The 21,983-nt window shown below is 48.7% G+C and overlaps 1 protein-coding gene across 1 annotated transcript; it reads left to right on the plus strand.

Moving 5' to 3' along the window:
* Positions 1-636: 636 nt before the first annotated feature.
* On the plus strand, positions 637-21,723 carry CLEC19A (C-type lectin domain containing 19A). Its single transcript, XM_019800997.2, has 5 exons — positions 637-741; positions 9,167-9,332; positions 15,242-15,335; positions 18,104-18,236; positions 19,446-21,723. Exons 1-5 carry the CDS (start codon positions 651-653, stop codon positions 19,523-19,525), a joined length of 564 nt encoding a protein of 187 aa, XP_019656556.1. The 5' UTR covers positions 637-650; the 3' UTR covers positions 19,526-21,723.
* Positions 21,724-21,983: the final 260 nt, after the last annotated feature.

Raw genomic sequence — 21,983 nt, forward strand, 5'->3', positions numbered from 1 at the left:
CGAGACCTGTGCACGAATGATGACGTTTGCTTCTCTTCATTGAGCACTTATGCTGGGTCAAGAACCTTCTACTGGCACCTTGTTTAACCCCCAAGAAACCCTGAAAAGTGGAGGGAAAGGGAGGAGGGTAACCCACCTAGGCCTTCCTTGCTGCTTCCTAGGCAAGCGGTGTGCTAATGCCTTCAAGGCCAGGGCTGGGTGTGAGCCCAGGCCCCGTAGACTTCTGCACTGGCCTCTGACTTCTGTTTTTACCTTCTGGTATGTATTTCCTCTGAGGGGGCCCGAGATGCTTTAGCTCCTGTGACAGGCCCACATGTAAGCTCCTTTACCGTCCCATCTCACAGAGGAGAAAACTGAGTCTCAGAGAAGCGAGCACAAGCCCAAGGCCACACAGTGGCTCAGAAGCAGGGCGGTGGTTTCTCTTAGTTCCCTGAAGGGGGCTGACCAGGGGCAGCTTTCAAGCTGTCACTCAGAGCTGTCTCCAGCGGTGCAGAGAGGAGGGAGCAGAGAAGGGAGGGGAGGAGGAGGAGACTGGAGTCTATCCAGTGCGTCCTGAGCTCCCAGCAGTTCTCGCCTGCTCCCAAGAGAGCTCCAGTGAAAGGGCGTCTCTCCTCCACTCAGGCCTGAAGGTGGCTTCCTCGGGCCTCAGGATGCAAAGGTGGGGGCTGTGGGCCACGGCGGCCTCCCTGACCCTCCTCTCTGCACAGGCCTTTCCACAGACGGACATCAATATCAGCCCAGGTGAGCACCGGGGCCAGGGCCGGAGCAGGTGGAGAGGAGGACGGACACTTCACGGACACTTGAGGTTCTGTTGGTGAGGCCTAGCTGCCTGGGGTACAGGCCCGCCTGACCCAAGGAGTGGTGGGAGCTGAGCTGAGCCTCCTGACAGCCCTTCCTGCTCCCCTCCCCCCACCCCAGGGGCATTGTCCCTGGCGCAGACCCAAAGAGTCCTGATTTTTAAATCCCAGCTTTGCATCTTAAAAACTGTGTGACCTCGCCCAAATTTCTTAACCTCTCTGAGCTCAGCTTCCTTTGGAAAATGGGGGTCAGGGTAGCAACTTCTAGGGCAACTCTGCAAGGGAAGTAAGATAAAGTGGGGAAATGCTTCATGCTTGGTGCCTGGTACCACAGCAAGTTCTGAAAAATAGGGTTTCTGTTAGGGATTTGGCATCGGGGCCCCTCGCCCCCACCTTGGCTGTGACAGCTGTTCCCAGGGACCTTTCAGAACTGCTGCTTGCCGCCACAGGTTGGGCATGCAAGGGGACACAGTTGTCCCTCTCGTGACCTCCCTGGAGGTCACTGCTCTGTGGCCCACTTCTATGGGTTTTCTGTGTCCCCAGCAATTAGAACAGCAATTACCAGCCTCTGGCATGTGGCCTCCCAGTGTCCCACGTGAAAGACTCAAGGCTTCAAAGGAGCTCAGTTTCTTCCTTTTTGCAATGCAGACCCGGGTGCTCACTGTGAGGGACCCCCTTCTGCGCGGGAAGATTCCTGAATTCTGCAGTCTGCTCTGGTCTGAGGTTCTTGTCTGTCACCTCTACCGTGAGGGTTCTTTCCAAACACTGTTTAAAATATTTAAAATAATAATAATACCTATAACCGGTTACGATTTGCACAGCCCTCTCTATGTGCCAGGCACTGTTTTAAGCGCTTTTTGTGTATGGATTTATTTAACCTCCACAGTAAGTCTATGGCAGAGATGCTATTTTGACCTTCTTTAAAGTACAACTCATAATGAAAGACTCAAAAGATTCCCGTAAGACCCCATTATTGGGCTGTTACGGCGTTGGGGTAAATTGAAACAGTGGGGTGATAGGGTTGCCAGATAAAACACCTGATGCCCAGGTACATTTGAATTTCAGATAAACGAACATGTTTTAGTGGAAGCATGTCTCAGAAATTGCGTGGGACATAGGCTCAAAGTGATTTGTGGTTTATCCGAAATTCAGATGTACCTGGGCATCCCCCTTAAACCAAGGTGAGTGGTGGTCTTTGTTCATTTGGGCAAGCATTAGGGGCTCCGATCTGTCATAAACTCTCTGAGTGTCTGTCTTAGTCGGCTCGGGCTGCAAACAGGAAGTTACTGCTGACAGTTCTGGGGACTGGAAGTCGAACTGCTGCCTGACTCCTTTTGCTGGTGAGGGCTCCCTTCCTGGTTTGCAGATGGCCACCTTTCTTGTTGAGTCCTCACGTGGCAGAGAGAGAAAGAGCATGTGCACACGCTGGTCTCTCTTCCTCTTCTTGTAAGGACACTAATCCCATCGTGGCCCCCCTCCCTCATGACCTCATCTAACCCTAATTACCTCCCAAAGACCCCACTTCCAAACACCATCACATTGGGGGTTGATGCTCCAACATACGAATTAGGAGGGGACACCAAAATTCAGTCCATAACAGTGACTTTGCATCCTTGCTCTTAGGCCTCAGTCTCCTCATCCATGCAATGGGTGAGCAGGAGAGAAGTTGGACAAAATATTCTTGAAGTCTGTCTCGTATATCCCACGGTCTTGCCTTTCTGTCCCGTGTGTGTGGGAAGGGCCTATGGCACCTCTTTCTGAGCATTAAGTTTCCACCCCTGGAGAGTGGGAATAATAATGGTGCCTACTAAATGTTTTGGGACCTTCAGTGAGATGGTGCAGATGAAGGGCTTAGCACATTGTAGGTGCTTAAAGAATGACATTTATTACTGTTAGCTCTTCTGCCACTGCAGTTGTTGGTGATATGATAGAAATGGTCAGGAGACACAGCTTTCTGTTGTGACAGAAGCCTCCCTTGGAGAAAGGACCTTCCAGATGTCTCTCCCCCAGCTCACCCTCATTCTACTGATAGGGGGGACTGAGATCACTTCAAACCCAGCAATCTTGGAGAGCTCAGAACTGGAGTTGGCAGGAAGGGTCAGGGAATCCATTCATCCCAACCCTTCCATGTTACAGTTGGAGAAACTGAGGCCTACAGAGGCCAGTGACCCTGCCAAGGTCATCATCCATCCAAGTGGTAGTTCTCCTGCACCCCAGGTGCCCAGCTGGGCAGAATGCCTAGTTTGAGTCTGAGCAGACAGATCTAGAGGAAAGTGACTTCAAACCAGAAGAGAATGTGTGAGTGTACGTGTGCATGTGCGTGTGTGTGTGTATGTGTGTGTGTGAGAGAGTGCATGTTGACGTGTGACTAGGAAGGATTTCTCTATGATCCTGGTGGGCATTTGCAAACCACGGAGGTGAGTGCACAGCCAAGAGCCCTCCTTGTTGAGAAGGAGCCTTGTTTGTCTTCCTCCTCTGGGTCCCAGCCTTCCTGTGCAAAGCGGAACAGAGCATTGGTCATTTCTTCACTCATCCCAAGTCTCCCGGCCTTCCATGAACATGCAAATATATGTGCAGAGGGCAACTCAGCCACACCTCGAGATTTGCTTTGGGGGGAAAAAAAACCTTTAGACACTTCTGAGAGACTTGGGAGGATTTAGCTAGACTAGAGCCTTTTCCCAAAACCTTTTCTGCAAACCTGGCTTTGATCACATTGTTCAAAGGGATTAATGAGTGTAAAGTGCTTTAGAAGAGAGCCTGGCACCTAGTAAAAGCTACATAAATATTTGCTATTATGGTTCTTCAACCATTACCATCAAGGTTCCTTTCCTGGCTCCTGAGTCCAAGAACTCTTCACAGCAAAGGCAATTCCAGCAAGGCGTTTAAAAAGCGGGGTGAGGGGCGCCTGGGTGGCACAGCGGTTAAGCGTCTGCCTTCGGCTCAGGGCGTGATCCCAGCGTTATGGGAGAGCCCCACGTCAGGCTCCTCTGCTATGAGCCTGCTTCTTCCTCTCCCTTTCCCCCTGCTTGTGTTCCCTCTCTCACTGGCTGTCTCTATCTCTGTCGAATAAATAAATAAAATCTTAAAAAAAAAAAAAAAGCGGGGTGGGATGGTGCTTCTGCAGGGCTTGGCGGTGGGTGGGGGGGTTGGGCTGGCATTGCACTCCCAGCTCCAGGCGGGTTCCAGGGGCCGGGCTGTCTCCACCGCGGTAATATCTACCGCTTACTAGAATGCCAACCATGAGCCAGGCCACGGCTTCCTTGTGAAGTAGGCATTATCATCATGTCCATTTTATAGATGAGAAAACGGAGGCATGAAGAGCTGAGTGTCCAGCGGGGGCCGTTGGAATCCAGAGTCCAAGCTGGAGCCTAGAGGTCTGTGCAACTGGATGCCCGCCTTTCCTAGAATCCCCCTTGGAGTCTGGATCATAGAGTCAGATCGTAGAGTGCCCCATGGACACTCTGGCCCGATTCCAACCCCCCCACCTCTATGGGCACAGAGCACTCGGCCTATTTCCGGACTGCGTCTGAGTATAGCATGACTCGTTGCTGTGCGTGTGTTCCTCTCCCCAGACTGTGAGCAGCTTGAGGGCACAGACCTCAAAGCCAAATAGGCACCCAGAGGCATGGACTTATTTGCTTGATTAACTTTTGGTCTTAGCTCAGGCTGCTATAAACTATGGTAAAAACAAACAATCCCCCCCAAAACCCCAAAACCATCGGCTGGGAGGCTTAAACAATTGGAATTGATATTTCACCGTTCTGGAGCATGGGAAGTCCAAAATCAAGACCCTAAGCAATCTGGTTCCTGGTGAGTACTCTCTTGCGGGCTCCAAGATGGCCACTTTGCTGTCTCCTCACCTGGCAGAGAGAGACGTGGGGGGAGCTCTGGGCTCTCTTTCTCTTCTTATAAGGGCACTAATCCTATCGTGGGTGCCCCCCCGGACCCCATCTAACCCTACTCCCCTCCCAAATGCCCCACTTCCAAAGACATCGGGGATTAGGGCTTCCCCATATGAATTTGAGGAGGGGGAGACACAAACGTTCAGTCCATGACACCGTTACATTTGGTGTTTAATGTATTTGTCTTACAAATGAGAAAACCAAGGGCAGAAAAAAAGATGTTTTCTGGAGGCACTTAGTGTTTAGGGATTTCTGGGTTCATCCTGATACCACAACTTGCTAACTGTGGGATAAGTGACTTAACCTCTCCGAGACTCAGGTTCCTCAGCTGTAAAATGGGGATGATACTGATACCCTCCAAGGCTGGTCTTAGTGGTTACATTCTCACCACCGAATGAATGGCTGCTGTTTGGGCAATAGAAGAAATGGCCCAGTGCTTTTTTCCTCTGTATCATGTGGCCACAAGCGTGGCCCAGAGAAGGGAAAGCAAAGCTCAGGCATGAGAGGCCCAGGACCACCAGCTCTGGAAACCAGAGCCAGGACTCATTGGTGAGGACAGTCTGATCGTGGGACATGTGAACCAGGGAGGCGGCGGGAAGGAGAGGCAGTGAGGGTGACAGAGCCCTCCCAATCGCCACCTTCTAAGACACTGGAAGACTCTTCCTCCTGTCTCCTGGGACATCTGGGGCCCAGTAGTGGGAGTGGGGTGGGGGTTGGGATGTGGACCCCAGAGCCTTTCTCACCTCCTCTCCTGGCTGGCTCTCAAGGCTGATCTGGGCAGGAGGCAGCAGGGTAGTGCATTTGTAGGCGGCTGGATTGAAGCCAGGGGAGCAGGCAGCCAGATTGAGTGGGAAGGTGACAATTTATTCTTTTAAAAAGAGAGAGAGAAAAAAAAATGAGCCCTGAACTCCACTGGTGTGTTCTTTTTTCTTCACAAGCTCAGAGCTCCCAAAGACTTTGACTCCCACCCCAGCTGGGAGACCTTGGTGGCCTTTAGTGCTGCTAATTGAAGTAAAAGACCTTACTGTTTGGCCTCCTGGTTTCCAGAGCAACAAGCTTCTTTGTGCATCCCTTCCCCTCTCTACCCCTCCACCCTCCCTCTGTCACCTCTGGCCTCATCTCTTGCCTTCCCCCCTCTCAGATTCCCAGCTTGGCTGAACCATTTGCAAATGTTCTCCAAATGTTCCATTCTCTCATACCTCAGGGCCTTTGCACCTGCTGTGTCCACACAGCACCTGAAACATTTTCTCTGACTCTTACCTTTCAGGTCTCAGATGAGACATCATCCCCTCCAGGAAGCCTCCCAGATCTCCAAATCCTTATATGGCACGTTTAGGTGCTCTGATGGCAACTCCCTGAAATTCCTCATCCGGGAAGGGGTCTCTGGTGCCCTGTCTTAATCACCCCACAGGCTCCTTGAAGAGAGGGTTGGGGCAACCACCAGTTCAAGGAGGGAGACAAAAGGGGCAAACAAATAACCAGCTTCCAGAAATAATTTGGGGGCTGTTTCCTCAAGGTTTTGCCTGAATGACACACATCCACAAATGACGTATTAATGACGTTTTATATCTGTGCTTATTTTTCTTAATGTCGATCTCTATTAGACTGTAAGACCCAAGAGGTCAGAGGCCACCTCTGGGAGTTGGCCACAGTATCTCCAGCATGTAGCCAACTAACTGCTTGAGCCCAAGTTGGTGCTCAAACGGGACTTGTTGAATGAAAAAGGGAATGAATGAAGGACCAGACCATGAAGACTGAGACAAAAGGAAATGGGCTTAAATGCAGCAGGAATCCCTAAAGTAGGTCTGGAGCCATATAGCCTGGCTTTAAAAACTACCTCTGCCACTTAGAGGCTGTGTGACCTTGGTCAAGTTACTCAACCTTTCTGTCTTTCAGTTTCTTCCTCTGAAAAGTGGGAGGAATTGTGAGTACCTACCTGGTAGGATGTGTGAACGCTAAATGAATTGTTATATACAAAGAACTTGACACATGCCTGGCTCCGATGAAAGTTCAGTAGTGTTGGTCCTGTTTATTATATTGCCATCGTTATCTGACTTGTAAAGCTATAAACCTAGAGAAATCCCTTCACAAGAGAGACACGGATTAGTGAAGGCTATTTTGGGGTTCAGGCTGATGAGAGGCCTCTGGGACCCTTCTATTCTCAGTTTCTCAAATCCCTAGAGGAAGAAAGGGTGCAGGATACGAGGCATGGTGGAGTTCATTATCATCCCAGTGCAAACACGTGGCTTTTTGCCTCCCAGATCTTTCCAATTAAAGGCCTTTGCCTGCCCAGGTGGAAAAGGTAGTAATTGAGCAGTGACCTGTCACAGCCCCATTTTCTGGTATGTTTCACTGCAGGCATCCATAACCACCATTTGTTCAGTGGAGAAAATCAAAGGAACCAGCGGTGTGGAGGAAGAAGCTTGTCTTCCACAAGGAGTCTTGATTTAAAATATCCACCAAGCTTTAGGACCCAGGAGAAGCCTTTGGGCCTTAGGGAGAGGGGAGTGAGGACCCTCGCCCCCTCCTTTCCCCTTCCAGCCCCCTTCATTTAATTATCCCTGGCTCTCCACATATAGTTCCACAAAGTCCCTACAAAGAGCTCAGCAACACCCAGCATTACAAGAAGAGACAAGCCAGGACTGCCCAGCACAGCTGCCTGGGTGGGGGAAGGGCTGGTTCTGGTCAAACGGGAAAGCCCAGGGGCTCTGGTCAGTGATGGGAGGCATGGAAGCTGTCTGCTTAGCATAGCTCTCTTGAATAAAACAACGGGCTCTTTCTTTCCCCCAAATAAATGCACAGAGGTACACGCATGTGCACACGTACGCATACACACTTTTGATTTTGCATTTCGTTTCAGGGGATTCACTGGATCCCTGAAACCCCATCAACCCTGGTTATGAACCCCTGAGCTAATCATTAATAATCATACTATTACAGAGCAATCCATACATGCCACGCATTTGGCGAATTGATCTGGCCCAATTAGTTGGTCTACCAACCTCATGAAGTAGGTGCTAAAGGACTGCTGACCATTCTCAGTCCTGTTGATTTCCCATGATGAAACATCCCATGGGCTTTAAGATCAAAGACTTTGGTGTCCGGAGGCTGAGCTCACATCCCTATCTGCCAGTGACTAGCAGGATGACCTTGGGCAAGTCACTTGACCTGTCTAAGCCTTGGTTTCCCTGTATGTGTTTGGCACATCACAAATGCTGTGTGAATGTTGTCCACTACTTAATTATTCAAGAGCTCAGCCAGCTGTTATATGGCTGGAAAGGCAAAGATCCCACATCGTTGGGTGGCCACAAAAGGGACCCCAAAGATCAGCCAGTTTGACAGCTGAGAAGGGAGTGAATGTGCCATTGTCACATGGCATGGCAGGCTTAGAGCTGGTGGCTGGGACCCAGGCCTCCAGATTTCAATACAACAGATCTCACCACTGCCCACTGCAACGGGTGAGATACCTAAGGTTGTTCAAGAAACGTTCTCAGCATGCCTTCCTTTCCCCAGCCAGTCATCCTGAGTGGTTTCCAAAAAGAGTTATCTCCTCAGAAGCCTTCACGGGGGCTGACGCTTGGGAGAACTTTATTGTCTCAATCATGGGTTTTCCATGCGTGCTTTTTTTCAGAATTAAGAACACATCCTGAACCCCAGGAGTTCGATGGGCTTACAGAGATAAAGAGTTCGATGGGCTATCGTTTGTCAATAAACACGTGGAACAATGTCCGCCCTCACCGCAGAACCCAGAATTGCAAACTGAAACAAGATACCATTTTTTTTGCTTATAAAATTTGCAAAGATTGCCATGAAAGTGATAACACTCTGCGCTGGCAAGGGCACTGAGATGGGCACTCTCAGGCATTACCGTGGGAGTATAAATTGCTTTCAGGAGGCAATTTAGCAAATTGTATCAAAGCCTTAAAAATCTCTCCCGGAAAATCACCAGAAATGCTGAAAAAGCTTGATGCACAAGGGCTGTTCATCTCAGCATTGGGTGTAATTGTTTTTAAAAAAGGGAACCAGTCTAATTATCCACAAATAGGAGAATGATTAAATAAACTCCGGGGGGGGCACTCAATGGAGGATTCAAGAGCTATTTAAACAATGTTTACAAAAATTTATAATGACATGGGGGAAATATATTCTCATTTTGGGAACTTGGAATACTGACAGGTGTGTATAGTACAATAGAACGATTGAATTTTTACAAATCCCTGCATTCAAGCATGACGTGAAGAAAAATACATCAGAGCAGTAACTTTTCCAAGTGTTCTATAATAAGCATATATTACTTCTGTCATTCAGTAAATGTTAGGTATGCACGTGTTCTTTGGACCACAGGCGTAGAATTTTACTAATCATAATGGGCCATGTTTGGTGTTCATTCTTGAAAAGATGTCATGATAGGAACAATGTCTGCACACTGCCAGCCCTCCTGCCAGTCTGTTTTCTTTCTGCCCACAGCCATGCCGGAGCTGCCCCGGGCTTCCCTGTGCCCACTGTTCTGGATGGAGTTCAAAGGCCACTGTTACCGATTTTTCCCTCTCAATAAGACTTGGGCCGAGGCTGACTTCTACTGCTCTGAGTTCTCTATTGGCAGAAAGTCCGCCAAACTGGCCTCCATACACAGGTGAGTGGACATCCATCCCCCTCATGGCCCAACCAAGCACACCCTTTGGAGAGGGGAGTGAATGGCAATTCTCCCTGCTGTTTCTCTTGGGTAATTCTTGCTAGCTTTGATCTAGCCCAAATTCTCATTGAATTGGTCCAGCCCAGTTTCGCATTGAAACAGTAGAAGGAGAAGCATTTAGCCTGGGTGGCAAATAGCAAGTTGCTGGGTCCATCTTTGTAAGTGCTGATTTTGTGCAAAGGGCTTGACCCTGCGATACGAGTCACATAACATACGTACAAATATATGTATGAGTCATATATTATATGACTATAATATGAGGAATCATAACTGACATTTATTTGCTAGGCGTTTATATACATCATCATACTGAAGCTGTCTCAAACCACATTAGGTAAGTATCTTCATTGTGCAGACACAGAACCTGATCTTCCAGAAATGTGACTTGCTCAGGGTTAGCTAGCCGTAAAGTGGTGGTGCTGGGATTTGAACATGAACAGTTGAATTCCATAGCCCACCTTCCAAGGCCTCCTTCCACATTCCTCTGTGTCTCCCAAGCCCCAGCCACACGGACCGTCTCAAAGTTCTCCAGTCTGGTGCAGCCTTTTTGCTCCTCCATACCTTTGCACACTCTTTTCCCTCTGCTGGGAATTCCCATCCCCATCTTCTCCTCCAGATTAACACCTCCTCAGCCTTCAGGCTCATCTCTTCACTGAAGTCACCCTGACCCCGTGGCACCCTAGTTGCACTCCTCTCCCACCTCTCCTAGAGCACTTTTTTCTTCACCCTATTATGACTTGTTTTCGAGTCCTCAGACGTCCTCGCCGATGTGTGGGTTCCTTGAAGCCAAGTTCGCTATGTCCTATTGGCACCCACACTATAACTTCACAATCCTGCTTCTGTTTTTAAGAATCTCAGAGACTTGAAGTCAGAAAGACAGTTGGTTATCTATGCTTTAGAATCACCAAATTTTGGTAAGAACAGAGAAGGGGTCCTCTGTCTTAGATTGTAAGCGAGTCCTCCATGTTTTCATCCAACCAATACGGAGAGCTCCCGTTGTGTTCTCAGCGGTGCTGGAGGATATAGCGAGGCAGTCAGGTCTCTCAGGAGAACAGGAACCACTACAAATCATTCAAAACAGAATTTAATACACATGAGTGCTGGAATCTAAGAGCTTAAAGAGGCAGTAGTTGAGGCAATCCGGAGATTCACAATGGCAGGAAGCCAATCCCACCCCTAACGGGAGGACAACCCAGTCTTAGGGGAGCTGGAGCCACTGAGGTGAGGCAGCCCTGGCCAGCAACTCCCAAGGCAGAGAGGGAGACAGAGACCCTGGCTTCTCTCTCCCTGCCGTCTTCATCTGTGCCTCCCATCATGGGCATGGCAGCTGGCAAGAAAACCGGGGAAAAGTGGTCTTCAGGGCAAATCCCCTGTGATAGAGAACAGAGCCCAGGATTGGCACGGACAAGAATGGATCAAAGTTCTCAAAAATTGCGAGCCTATACGGGAAAATGGGATCTGCGTGATAAAGAGTAAATTTTAAAATGATTGCAGGGGTGCCTGGGTGGCTCAGTTGGTGAAGTGTCTGACTCTTGATTTAAGCTCATGTCATGATCTCAGGGTCATGAAATCAAGTCCCATGTCAGGCTTCACGCTCAGTGTGGAACCTGCTTAAGATTCAGTCTCTCCCTCTCCCTTTCCCTCTGCCCCTCCACCCCCCACCCCAGCACTTGCTCTCTCTCTCTCTCTCTCTCTCTCTCTCTCCCAAAAAAAAAATCCAAATGAAGATTTCCCTTTAGCCAGCCCACAGGAAGGGCGGCTCAGCCTGCTCATGGTGTTTGTAACCTCGACCTTGGTTAGCTGGGCATCAGAAAGGATTCCAGGCAAATTGGGGGGCTTCTGGCAACCTTGACCCAATTCCTGTTCTTTTCTGCCTCGACTTACCTTCTTCCTATCTTCTCAACTCCTACTGCCCTGCCCCTCCCTGCCTTTCTTATACTAACATTCTCTCCCTTTCCTCTCCTTTACAGGTAGGTTTCCATGTTGGCATATACTTTCCCGAAAACATGTAGGAAAGTTAAACCCGAACAATTCATTCACCTATTATTCATGAAGTTCAGTTTGCATAAAGCTAGACACCGTTATAAAATCCCTAATTACATCTTGTCTTTGAGACACAGGCCGCCTTTGTATTTCTGCTGTTCTCTTCATGCTTTTTCAATTTTTTTCTTTCATAATTACACACACAATCAGCTTATGTCCACAGAGCATCTGATTGAAGCTTAAGATCCTCATACTTTCTGCTTACCTAATAATTTCCGTCTTTGTTTCAAGCGACAGTTGAATTGAATTAAGTTCATCTGATCCATGCTCCTTATTACTTGCAGTAGCACCTTGGGCTTCTCTCTGTTCCTGTTATTTTTCACCAGATATGGGGGAAATGCAATAAATTATTGAAATAGTTTCCCAAGCAGGTGTTGTTGAACAAAGATGGCAAAATCACTAAAATTGACTGGGCAGCCACTCCACCAGATGACTGCTCAAAATGTATGTTCAGCAGTCAGTATAGCCAAACTGTGCCCGAGAGAGGCATTGGGGGATGCCAGTGCTTACCCAGCTGGGTAGAACCAAGGTCAGTGACCCACTGGGCTGAAGAACACTTTGTTCCCAGAAACTGGATCATTCCCATGTCAGACCACACTCTCTTGGGGCATTGATATTGAACAGAGCCTGCTGACGGCATGAGAGAAGATGTCAGATAGAAATAAGACTTGATGTTGGACTGTGTGGTCCTTGTGGCCCATTTGGGGAGACCAGACTTTGAGAAATAAGAGAACTAAACCAACCAGCCTGCCCCCTGGGAGGTCAGAAGTGGGTGCTCCAGGCGGTCCAGGAATGGATAGGGGGTGCTCTCTGAAGGCTTCTGGAACTGGTCTTGGGTCAGGACCTTGCAGAATTTAGGAAGCTTAAGGATTGGGAATAGCAGATGTTCCAGATGGAGAAGCCCATGGGAGGAGCTGTTAGGTGCCTTAAGGGCACTGGAGTCAGACAGTCCTGGGCTAGTCCCAGCTCTATCACTTCCTCTGCACACCATCTGACCAAGGAGACCCAGCACTTGAAACTCTTCCATGGTTAGCTCAGCTGAGTACTCAACAGTGGGAGCTGTTATTAGCTTCATTTATTATAATCTTAGGCATCTCAGGGGCTCAGTTCTTACTTAGCATTCCCATGTCAGCTCATCTTTCCGAGGGCACGGAAGCCCTGCCTCACTCACCCTCTTTCCCCTCCGTTTTCTCCAATAGTATCGGTGTTAGTCTCTTCAGGCTGCTGTTGCAACAATACTATACACAGTGGGGCTGATAAACCACAGAAATTTATTTCTCCCAGTTCTGGAGGCTGGATGTCCAAGATCAGGATGGCAGCATGGTTGGGTTCCAGGTGAGAGCCCGCTCCCTGGTTCACAAATGGCCTATCTTCCTGCTACATCCTCACACGGTGAAAGGGGTTGAGAGTGCTCTCCAGCATTTCTTCTATCAGGGCACTAATCCCATTCATGAGCACCCCACCCTCATGCACTAATTACCTCCCAAAGGCCCCGTCTCCTAATACCATCACATTGGAGGTTGGGTTACAACATATGAATTTGGGAGGGACACAAAGATTTAGTTCATAACAGAATCTATTAAGCAACTCCCTGAATATGACTGCCTGGAGAATGGTGTCAAGAAAGGTTCTGAGTGCCAGAAGTCTGAGTGCTTCTGGAACAGACTAGTAATTTCTTCCACAAACACAAAATTAAGAAGAATAAACACGGCTGCTTTGATTTGCTACCAATGGCTCAAGACAAAGGAAATTTAATAGTGGGCATTTTAGGCAAGGCAGCAGCCTTTGGAGAGCAGCCATTCAGATGAAGCCAACGAGAGCAGATATGCTCTGTGGCAACATAAAGGGTATGCCAACGTAGTCCTGTTTTGAAATGAGTTACTCATTAGGTGTTAGGTCCGAGGGTGATAATTATTACTTTATCATAACTTCTTCAACACACTAATGTTTACCTTTTAATGCCACGTGGAAGCCAAAAATGGGAATCCCTTATCCAGTGGGATCTGTTCCTCAGGGTCTGAGAACAACTTGAGTGGAGTGTGCCCATTGTTTGTCCATTGGCTCTCACCTCCCTTGCCCACCCTTCTGAGCTCGGCCAGTGGAATTTCCAGGCTCACCGATGTCCAGGCACTGGGTGTCTCCCTGCAGCAACTCCAAGTACCATGTCTATACTCCATGACTATAACCCAGGAGGGAAAGGCAGTGATGGAAACTGGGTCTTCTCTACGTGCTTGTGTCCATTTATCAGGGAGGAGAGTTTCCAAGATGCCCTTACAAACTTCCCCTTGCATCCAATTGGCCGAACTGGGTTTTATGGCCAGTGGGAGCTGCAAAGGAGGCTGGAAAGTGAAATCTAGCTTTACTAACTTCTCATGCAGGCAAAAGGGGTTAGTCGTGGCTGTGGAGTAAGCAATCAGACGTGTCTGCCCTCATGCTGTTTTGATGTGAAGGTTCAATGAGTTCCTGTGTGCAAAACACATAACACAGAAACATGTTAATGATCGAATGGAAATCTCTTTGTGTCCATCTTTCTATCCATCCACCCATCTCTGTTTCTTTGTTGTTTTTGGCAGCAGACCGCCATCAGTGTCCTCCACTGATTTCTTTTGTTAGGTGAATTATTTTATAAGCTCTTTGAAATAGGAGGTGAGAATCCCCCAGAAGACACCAATGCCTTCTGCTATGGTTTGAATATTTGGGGGGCCAAAGCTCCTGTGTTGAAATCCTAATGCCCAGTGTGATCGTATTAGGAGGTGGGACATTTAGGAGGTGCTTAATCCCTCACGGATGGGATTAGTGCCCATCTACAAGAGACCCCACAGAGCTCCCTAGCCCCTTCCTCCATGTGAGGATATAGTGAGAAGTCTGTGACCCCGAAGGGAAATGGCCCTCATGTGACCATGCTGGCCCCCTGATCTTGGACTTCAAGCCTCCAGAACTATGAAAAATAGATTTCTGTTGTTTGAAAGCCACCCAGCATGTGGTATTTTGATACAGCAGCCTGAAAAGACTAAGACATTTTCTAAAGGAGCGTGGACTGTTGAGAGGAGGGCTTTGGTTTGCTGAGTGGGCTCTGTAAGTTCAAGCCCAGAGCTGAATTTTCCAGGAAAGCAAAAGATTTTGGAGATGGTATGCGAGAAAAAAATTAGTAGGAGAGGTAAGGACCGGCAGCATAAGGAGGGCTTTTGAGAGAAAACACAGATGTCTAGTGGAGATTTTCATTAAGTTGTTCAATGTGCGCAATGCACACCTCTTTCTTTGTCTTTTCATGATATTGTCAATAGAATCCACCTCGTTTTTTTGTTGTTTTTTGTTTTTTGGTTTTTTTTAAAGATTTTATTTATTTATTTGACAGAGATAGAGACAGTCAGCGAGAGAAGGAACACAAGCAGGGGGAATGGGAGAGGAAGCAGCAGGCTCATAGCGGAGGAGCCTGATGTGGGGCTCGATCCCATAATGCCAGGATCACGCCCTGAGCCGAAGGCAGATGCTTAACCGCTGTGCCACCCAGGCGCCCCAGAATCCACCTCGTTTGCTTGTGCTTTTGAGGCAGATTAAAATTTTTAGAATGAATAGCAGTGCTGAGATCTGCCTTGAACCAGCACAAATCCAATCCAGAGGTATCTATGAAAAGACAGTCACGTACGGGTGATGTAATTAAAGAAGAAAAGAAGAAAAAAGCAGGGTTGCATCGTACCCTCAATTTACTGTGGTCCCAGAAGGTTAAGGATTGTTTTCAGTTTTCGACTCTGTCCTATGAAAAGAGGCAAGGAGTAACATGCTTACTGTGTTGCTTACATTTGCAGCTGGGAAGAGAATGTCTTCGTGTATGACCTTGTCAACAGCTGTGTGCCTGGGATCCCAGCTGACATTTGGACAGGGCTTCATGATCACAGACAGGTAAGGAAGCCATGACCACTAGGTCCTCCTGGAGGCTCCCAGCCAAGATGCCATTTCGATTTAGCCAGCCTTGCACATGGAACCTGTATGTCAGGTCGCTGCTACGTGCCCAGCACACAGAGAGAAATCAAACACCGAGATGCCCCAGGTAGAATACAGTGGTGTGAACATAGTGTGGTGTGAATACTAGAATACAGTGGTGTGAACATGATGGGAACATAGTATGGTCAGGGAAGGCCTCTGGGTTTGAGTTCTCAGAAAAGCAGACACAAATATGTGATTAGATGTGCAAGAGATTTCTGAGGGGAAAGCTCTGTGAAGAAAGAAAGAGGAAGGAGCATGAGGAGGCAGGAAAGGTCTCCGGACAGCAAGGTGGGTCTGAGACCTGGGAGGGGAGTGGGGAAAGGAAGAGCCTCTTGGTATAGCGGAGTTCTGAGAAAGACTTGGCTAGACCAGTGGGGAGTCCTCAGGCAAAGAAGGGCCAGGAGAGGAACACCGAATGGGGCAGAATTGGGCCAGCACTGGCACCCCTGAGTTCTTGCTGAGTCACTGACGGGGCACAGCCTGGGGGAAACCTGGTCTCACTGTGAATGCAGGGATGGATCCCAAGGGGCAGGGGAACTGAGGCTGTCCGTCAGCCAGGTTCCCTGTAGCCAGTCCTCCTAAAAGAGCTTGAAGCAGTGTCCTTCCATGGCTGCCACAGCCTCCCTAGGTTAGAGACATTGAAGCTACTATCTAATGGGTAAATAGGAGTCAGCCAGAGAAAGAAGCATTCCAGGTAGAGGGAACAGCATGGCAAAAAGCCTGAGGTGTGAGCGATCCTGACACATTCAAGGACATTAAAGACAAGTGGGTCTGGGATGCAGCACGGGGCAGGGGTCGATGGATTCATGGTGAAGCATTAGGTCAAAAAGGAGAGCTGACACCATATTTTAATACCTGGCAATAGCACCTCAGCCTCCACCTGGAAATTTTGTCCCCAGACTTTCCCTCAGTGAGCTGAATACTGCCTCTGTTCTGAGAGACGTATGCTACCAGCCCTGCCCCAGAGTGCTGTGGGGAACAAGGCTCCAGTTTCGGCTCCTGTCTTGCCGCTAACTGGCTGGTAGGTGACTTCAGGCGATTTTTTTTTTTTTTAACCTCTCTGAGCTTCAGTTTCCTCAGTGACAAAGTGGGGATGATGATAACAGTGCCTTGTTGTAGAAAGTAAATGAGCTTAGCCTGGTGCTTGGCACACGATCGCAGCTCATTAAGGCTGGTGGGAGCTGCTGCCAGTGTAGCAGAGGTAACCGTAGAGGCCACGCTTGCCAGAGACACGTCTCACAGATCCATAGAATTCAGCTGGCAAGAACCTGTTTAGAAGTTGTAATTTTTTAAAAACCTATAAAATTTCTATTTGTAATAGTAACTTTAAAATGGAACTATGGTGGGGGGGATACGCCTGGATGGCTCAGTCGGTTAAGCGTCTGACTCCTGGTTTTGGCTCAGGTCGTGATCTCGGGGTCGAGCCCTAGGTCAGGCTCTGTGCTCACTGGGGAGACAGCTTGAAGATGCTCTCTCTCCCTCTGCCCCACCCCCCCACTCATGTGCATGCTCTCATGTTTTCTCTCTCTCTCAAATAAATAAATAAATATTAAAATAAAATGGGATTATAGAGGTGCCTGGCTGGCTCAGTCAGAAGAGCATGCAACTCTTGATCTTGAGGTCGTGAGTTCAAGCCCCTCATTGGGCGTAGAGAGTACTTAAGTAAATAAATAAACAAACTAACTAAATTTAAAAAAATTATATATAATAAAATGGGATGATAAATACAGTGAATTGGGGTTTAAGGAACTTGTATGACAAGATTTAAGAATAATAGTAACAAACAGTACAGCCGAAGGGCTCGTGTTTTAAACTTTTCAGGACTGGGCACCGTGAGCCAGGCACTAGCTAAGCCCTTTGCGTGCTTTACTTCATCAGTCCTCACAGCAGCTTTCTGGGGGAGCTGTTAGACTCCTCGTAAAGGTGCAGAAACGGACTGGAGAGGTTAAGTCCCATGTCCAGACTGCAGTGAGGAAGTGGGTAGAGCTGGATGGCAGGCCTGAGTCTCTGTCTCAGAGGCGGCGTGCTATTTCCATTATCTGACGCCCCCTCCGTAATCATCAGTGCCTTGGGGGAGACTTTTCTAAGAACTTGAATAAATGCAGAAACGCCTTGTGTTCCAGAACATTGCAAAGATGCAGTTCTCTCCACAGTTAATTTGCACATTTATTTTAACACCAATCAAATTCCCAACAGGCGTTTTCTTGTAATTGGACAGAGCGGTCCCACCTTGGGCAAGAAAAATATACACTGTGTGGACAAAAGGAAAGAAAAGAAGGGTGACCCCCTTCTGCTGGTAAATTAAAAAAAAAAAAAAGTGGAGTAGGTAAGGTCTTGGATACTGCAGTCACAGACCTGAGTTGGAAGGAATCGCAGCACGGATGCTGTATGAGTTGTGTGAATTTGGCCAGACCAGTCTGAGTCTCGGTTTCCTCCTCTGTGAAAGGGAGACGAGCATGCCCCTTGGAGGACAGTGAGGTTCAGGCACCTGGCACGGCACCTAATAAGGCTTCACCAAACAGCAGCTGGCGTGGTGGTAATAACAGTATCTCACATCCACATGAGGACCCCCGTACTGCCCCACGTGGAGGTGTTAGAATGTCCTCCCTGAGCTGGGCCTGGCTCTAATGCCAGATCTTTCTCCCACGGGCTTGCTTTCCTCGACTCCGGATGGGACTGCTCAGGAAGGACAGTTCGAATGGACCGACGGCTCCTCCTATGACTACAGCTACTGGGACGGGAGCCAGCCGGATGACGGCGTCCACGCGGACCCAGAAGAGGAGGACTGCGTGCAGATATGGTACCGGCCCACCAGCGGTGGGTGCCCCTGAGACCAGGGCTCTCGCAGGGGTGCTGGGGAGGTGCCACGGATGGCAGGGAGGCTGGCGAAATAGGTGGCTGGGGGCGTCCTTTTCCACAGCGGATGCAGTTTAAACAGTACGTAGCGGCGCATGGTTGAACGCGGACTGGGATTTGAATGAAAAAGTATTAGTGGCAGAAGCACGGGGGCGGGTGGGGGGAAGGACTTGTACGAAGAGCAAAGGATGGTGCTTCTGTGTCAGCTCACCAGTGCACTGACGTGTGAGCCCCTGCCCCAGGATCCTGAGTATTAGAACAGAGGTGTGCCTGGGGCAGTGAAAAGAATACACACCTGGGTTCCAACCCTAGTCCTACTGCTCTCTAGCTCTGTGCGCTTGCAGGGAATTACTTATTCTCTCTGACATTCCATTTCCTCTTCTGTAAAATGGATTTAGTAATCATTCGCATCCACAGGGCAGATCTGAGGGCTATAGGAAGTACAGTTGGTCCAGCATGAATGCTCTTTCTGGAACCCCAGCCCCACCCCTTATTAATCACGCGGCCCAAAGTGAATGCCTTAACCTCTTGGTGCCTCAGTGTCTTCATCTGCAAAATGGGCTCTTGATACTTAACTCACAGGGTTGCTATGAAGAAGAAAGAAGCTAACGTACATAAAGTGGCCACAATGGCTCGCATGGGGTATTAGCGATCACCGCCATCAGCATTTAACGACATCACCACTCCTCACACCAATCTCGAGAAGTAAAAGCTATTACTATTCTCATTTTGCAGTTGAAGAATCGGAAGCTCAGAGAAGTTAAGTGATTTGCTCATGGTCACACAGCAAGGAGTGAAGTGGGTTTCAAACAAAGTCCAGATTCAAGTACTCAACTGCTACTCCCTCTGTGCTCCTTTTTCTTTTCCTGATTGGAGGAGGGAGGGATGGAATGGGGACTTGCTACCCTGGGGGCCAGGCTGGAGCCTGGGAGCCAGAGCTGGGCCAAGCCTCTGGGTGAAGTTTGTCCCGCCCCATGCACAGTGGCAAGTCAAGACCAGCTTTATGACAGAGAAAGACTGGACAGCAGCCTTATCAAGCAACAGCAAGAAAGAGGTGCCAGTGCAGACACGAGGCCACTGGAGAGGGCTTTTACTCCAGTGGGGTGGTGAGGTGACTTTTACTGTGGTAGGTGGACCCTCACCCAGATTCTCTGCTTCTTCCCACCGCAGCTCTGAGGTCATGGAATGATAACACCTGCAACCACAAGTTCCCTTTTGTCTGCAAGATCGCGTCTCTGACCATTCACTGATCTGGTCTTGTCCCCTCACAGCAAGCCCGACTCCAGCACCGTTTTGTAGCCATACCTAGTGTAGATCGGACACTCAATAAATGTGAAACACGGGAAAGATAAAGCTCCCAGAAAGAGAGTTTAAACAAGCAAGTCTTAATGCTACAGAGTGGTTACTCGGTCATAAGTGACAGGAAACACAACTTAAACTGGCTTAATAAATAAAAAGGGGAGGTGGATTTATTGCTCCAAGTAACAAAAGTCCAAGGTTGTTCTAGACTCAGAGTTGAATTTCGTTGGCCTGGCTCAGTCCCATTCCACTTTGGCTATGTTGGTTGGCTAGACCCTGTTTAGATGCACATCTCTGGGGCGGAAGGGTATTGAGTCAATATCATCTGAACCACCTGGGCCCAAAGAGGTGGGCAATTCCCCAAATTAAAACAAAATTATCAATAGATTTATGCATGGCTGGTGGGAATATAAGATGGTGAAGCCATTCTGAAAAACAATATGGTGCTTCCTCAAAAAGTTAAACATAGAAATACCATATGACCCAGCAATTCCAATTCTGGGTATGTACCCAATAGTATTGAAGACAGGTATTCAAACGTGAGGGGTCATCGCAGCATTATTCATAATGACCCCCAAAGTGGAAACATCTTTGGGGGTACCACCCAGATGACCTCATCCCATGGTTGAGGGTCCCAGCCAGAGCCCTGACCGTAGTATACTGCATGCCTTCCTTGGGAACCTTCACTGCCTTTGAAGTTTGGTCACTCTGAGTCCTGGCCTTGGTCTGCCCTCCCGCCAACTTCTTTGTCTGCAACCAAAGAGGCTCTCCAGCTTTCGCTCCTGGAGCAAGGGCCCGTTACTCGTCCTTGGCTGATAAGTATCCTTCTGTAGAGCATCAAAGCCTTGTAGCAATAGCCAACCAACCTAGTTAGGCTGACGTGTACTGTTTTCTCTGTTCATCAATTACCCGATGCATGGCTTCTGCTGGTGCATTCCCTCCCCCCGGAACGCCCTCCCAGCTCCCTGCATGAAAGTCTGAACCACGTGGTCCTGGGAACTGTATGTGCTCTACCCACCATGACTGATGGCCAGCCTAGAGGGAGGCCATCCAGATGCTCGCCCCTGCCTTGTTGCCTGCTCCCTCAGACTGCTCCCAGTATCCGTGGTTCTAGACTGGGTTTTCCGGTAGCAGTTGCTGAGACAGCGTTTGGCGTAGAGATTGCTTAGGGATCAATACCTGCGAAGGGAAAGCGGAGGAAGAAGTGGAACTGAGACGTGACCTGGAAAATTATCAGCCAACCTGGCAGGGAGATCCAGGAGAAAGAAATATTGCTATCAGAGTGGACTACATGGGGCTGAAAGGGCCAGGCCTTGAAAGACCCAAACTTTACACTGTCGGCGATTCAGGCTTCCCCAGAAAGGATGTGACTTCTCCGGAGCTGATGCTGACCCTGAAGTTGCTGACAGCTGAAAGCTGTCTGCCCTCTTCGGGATCTGAGTGGTGCATCTCCGTGTTAGCACAACTGGAATCAAAAAGACATAGGTTGGGGGTGCCTGGGTGGCTCAGTCAGTTAAGCAGCCAATTCTTGATTTCAGTTCAGGTCATGATCTCAGGGCCGTGGGATCGAGCCCTGAGTCAGGCTCTGCGCTGAGCATGGAGCCTGCTTAAGATTCTCTCTCTCATCTCCCTCTGCCCCTTCCCGCGCCCTCCACCCCAATAATAAATCTTTAAAAAAGACATAGGTTCAAATGCCACCATTTCCGCTCACCATGTAACCTCATGAAAGTGGCTTAACCTCTCTGAGTTTCAGTTTTGTCCTTTGTAAAGTGGAGATGCATTCCCCGTCAGCTCTGACTGTGATTTATCTGGGGAATGAGGAGCTTTATAGGGACTTTTCCCGAAAACTAAAACTCATTCCCTGAGCATCTCAACTATCTTTTTTTTTTTTTCTACATTGGATCGCAATCTTTTTACACCACGTACACATTTCCCTGCTTCCCTAAACAGATGATATTCAGCAAGATTAGTCTTTTCTCGATGATTCAGGGTCATGTGCGCTCCGTCTACTTCAGGTATTTTTGTCGCCTGTCATCATATCTGGGTGTCACTGTGCCAGTCTCTGGCAGCCCACAGAATCTCCCATCTTTTCTAGACTGTTGCTGCTGAGATGCTGTGGGCAGGGAAGCCAGGCAACCAAGCCTGAGAATAATCCGTGAAAGAGACAGAGAGAGAGAGAGAGGGTGGGGGAGAGCGGGGGAGATAGATCGATGATAGATGGATGGATGGAGGCATGGAGGCATGGATGATGCATGGATGGATGAATAGATGGATGGTGCATGCATGCATACATGGGTAGACGGACAGATGTTTAAATGGGTGGGTGGGTGGATGCGTGGATGGATGGAGGAAGGAGTGGAAAACAATCAAGAGATATTTTTAGAGGGACCTAGATGATAGATAGATGGA

The sequence above is a fragment of the Ailuropoda melanoleuca genome, chromosome 10 (assembly GCF_002007445.2).
Source record: "Ailuropoda melanoleuca isolate Jingjing chromosome 10, ASM200744v2, whole genome shotgun sequence".
NCBI classification, from domain to species: Eukaryota; Metazoa; Chordata; class Mammalia; order Carnivora; family Ursidae; genus Ailuropoda; species Ailuropoda melanoleuca.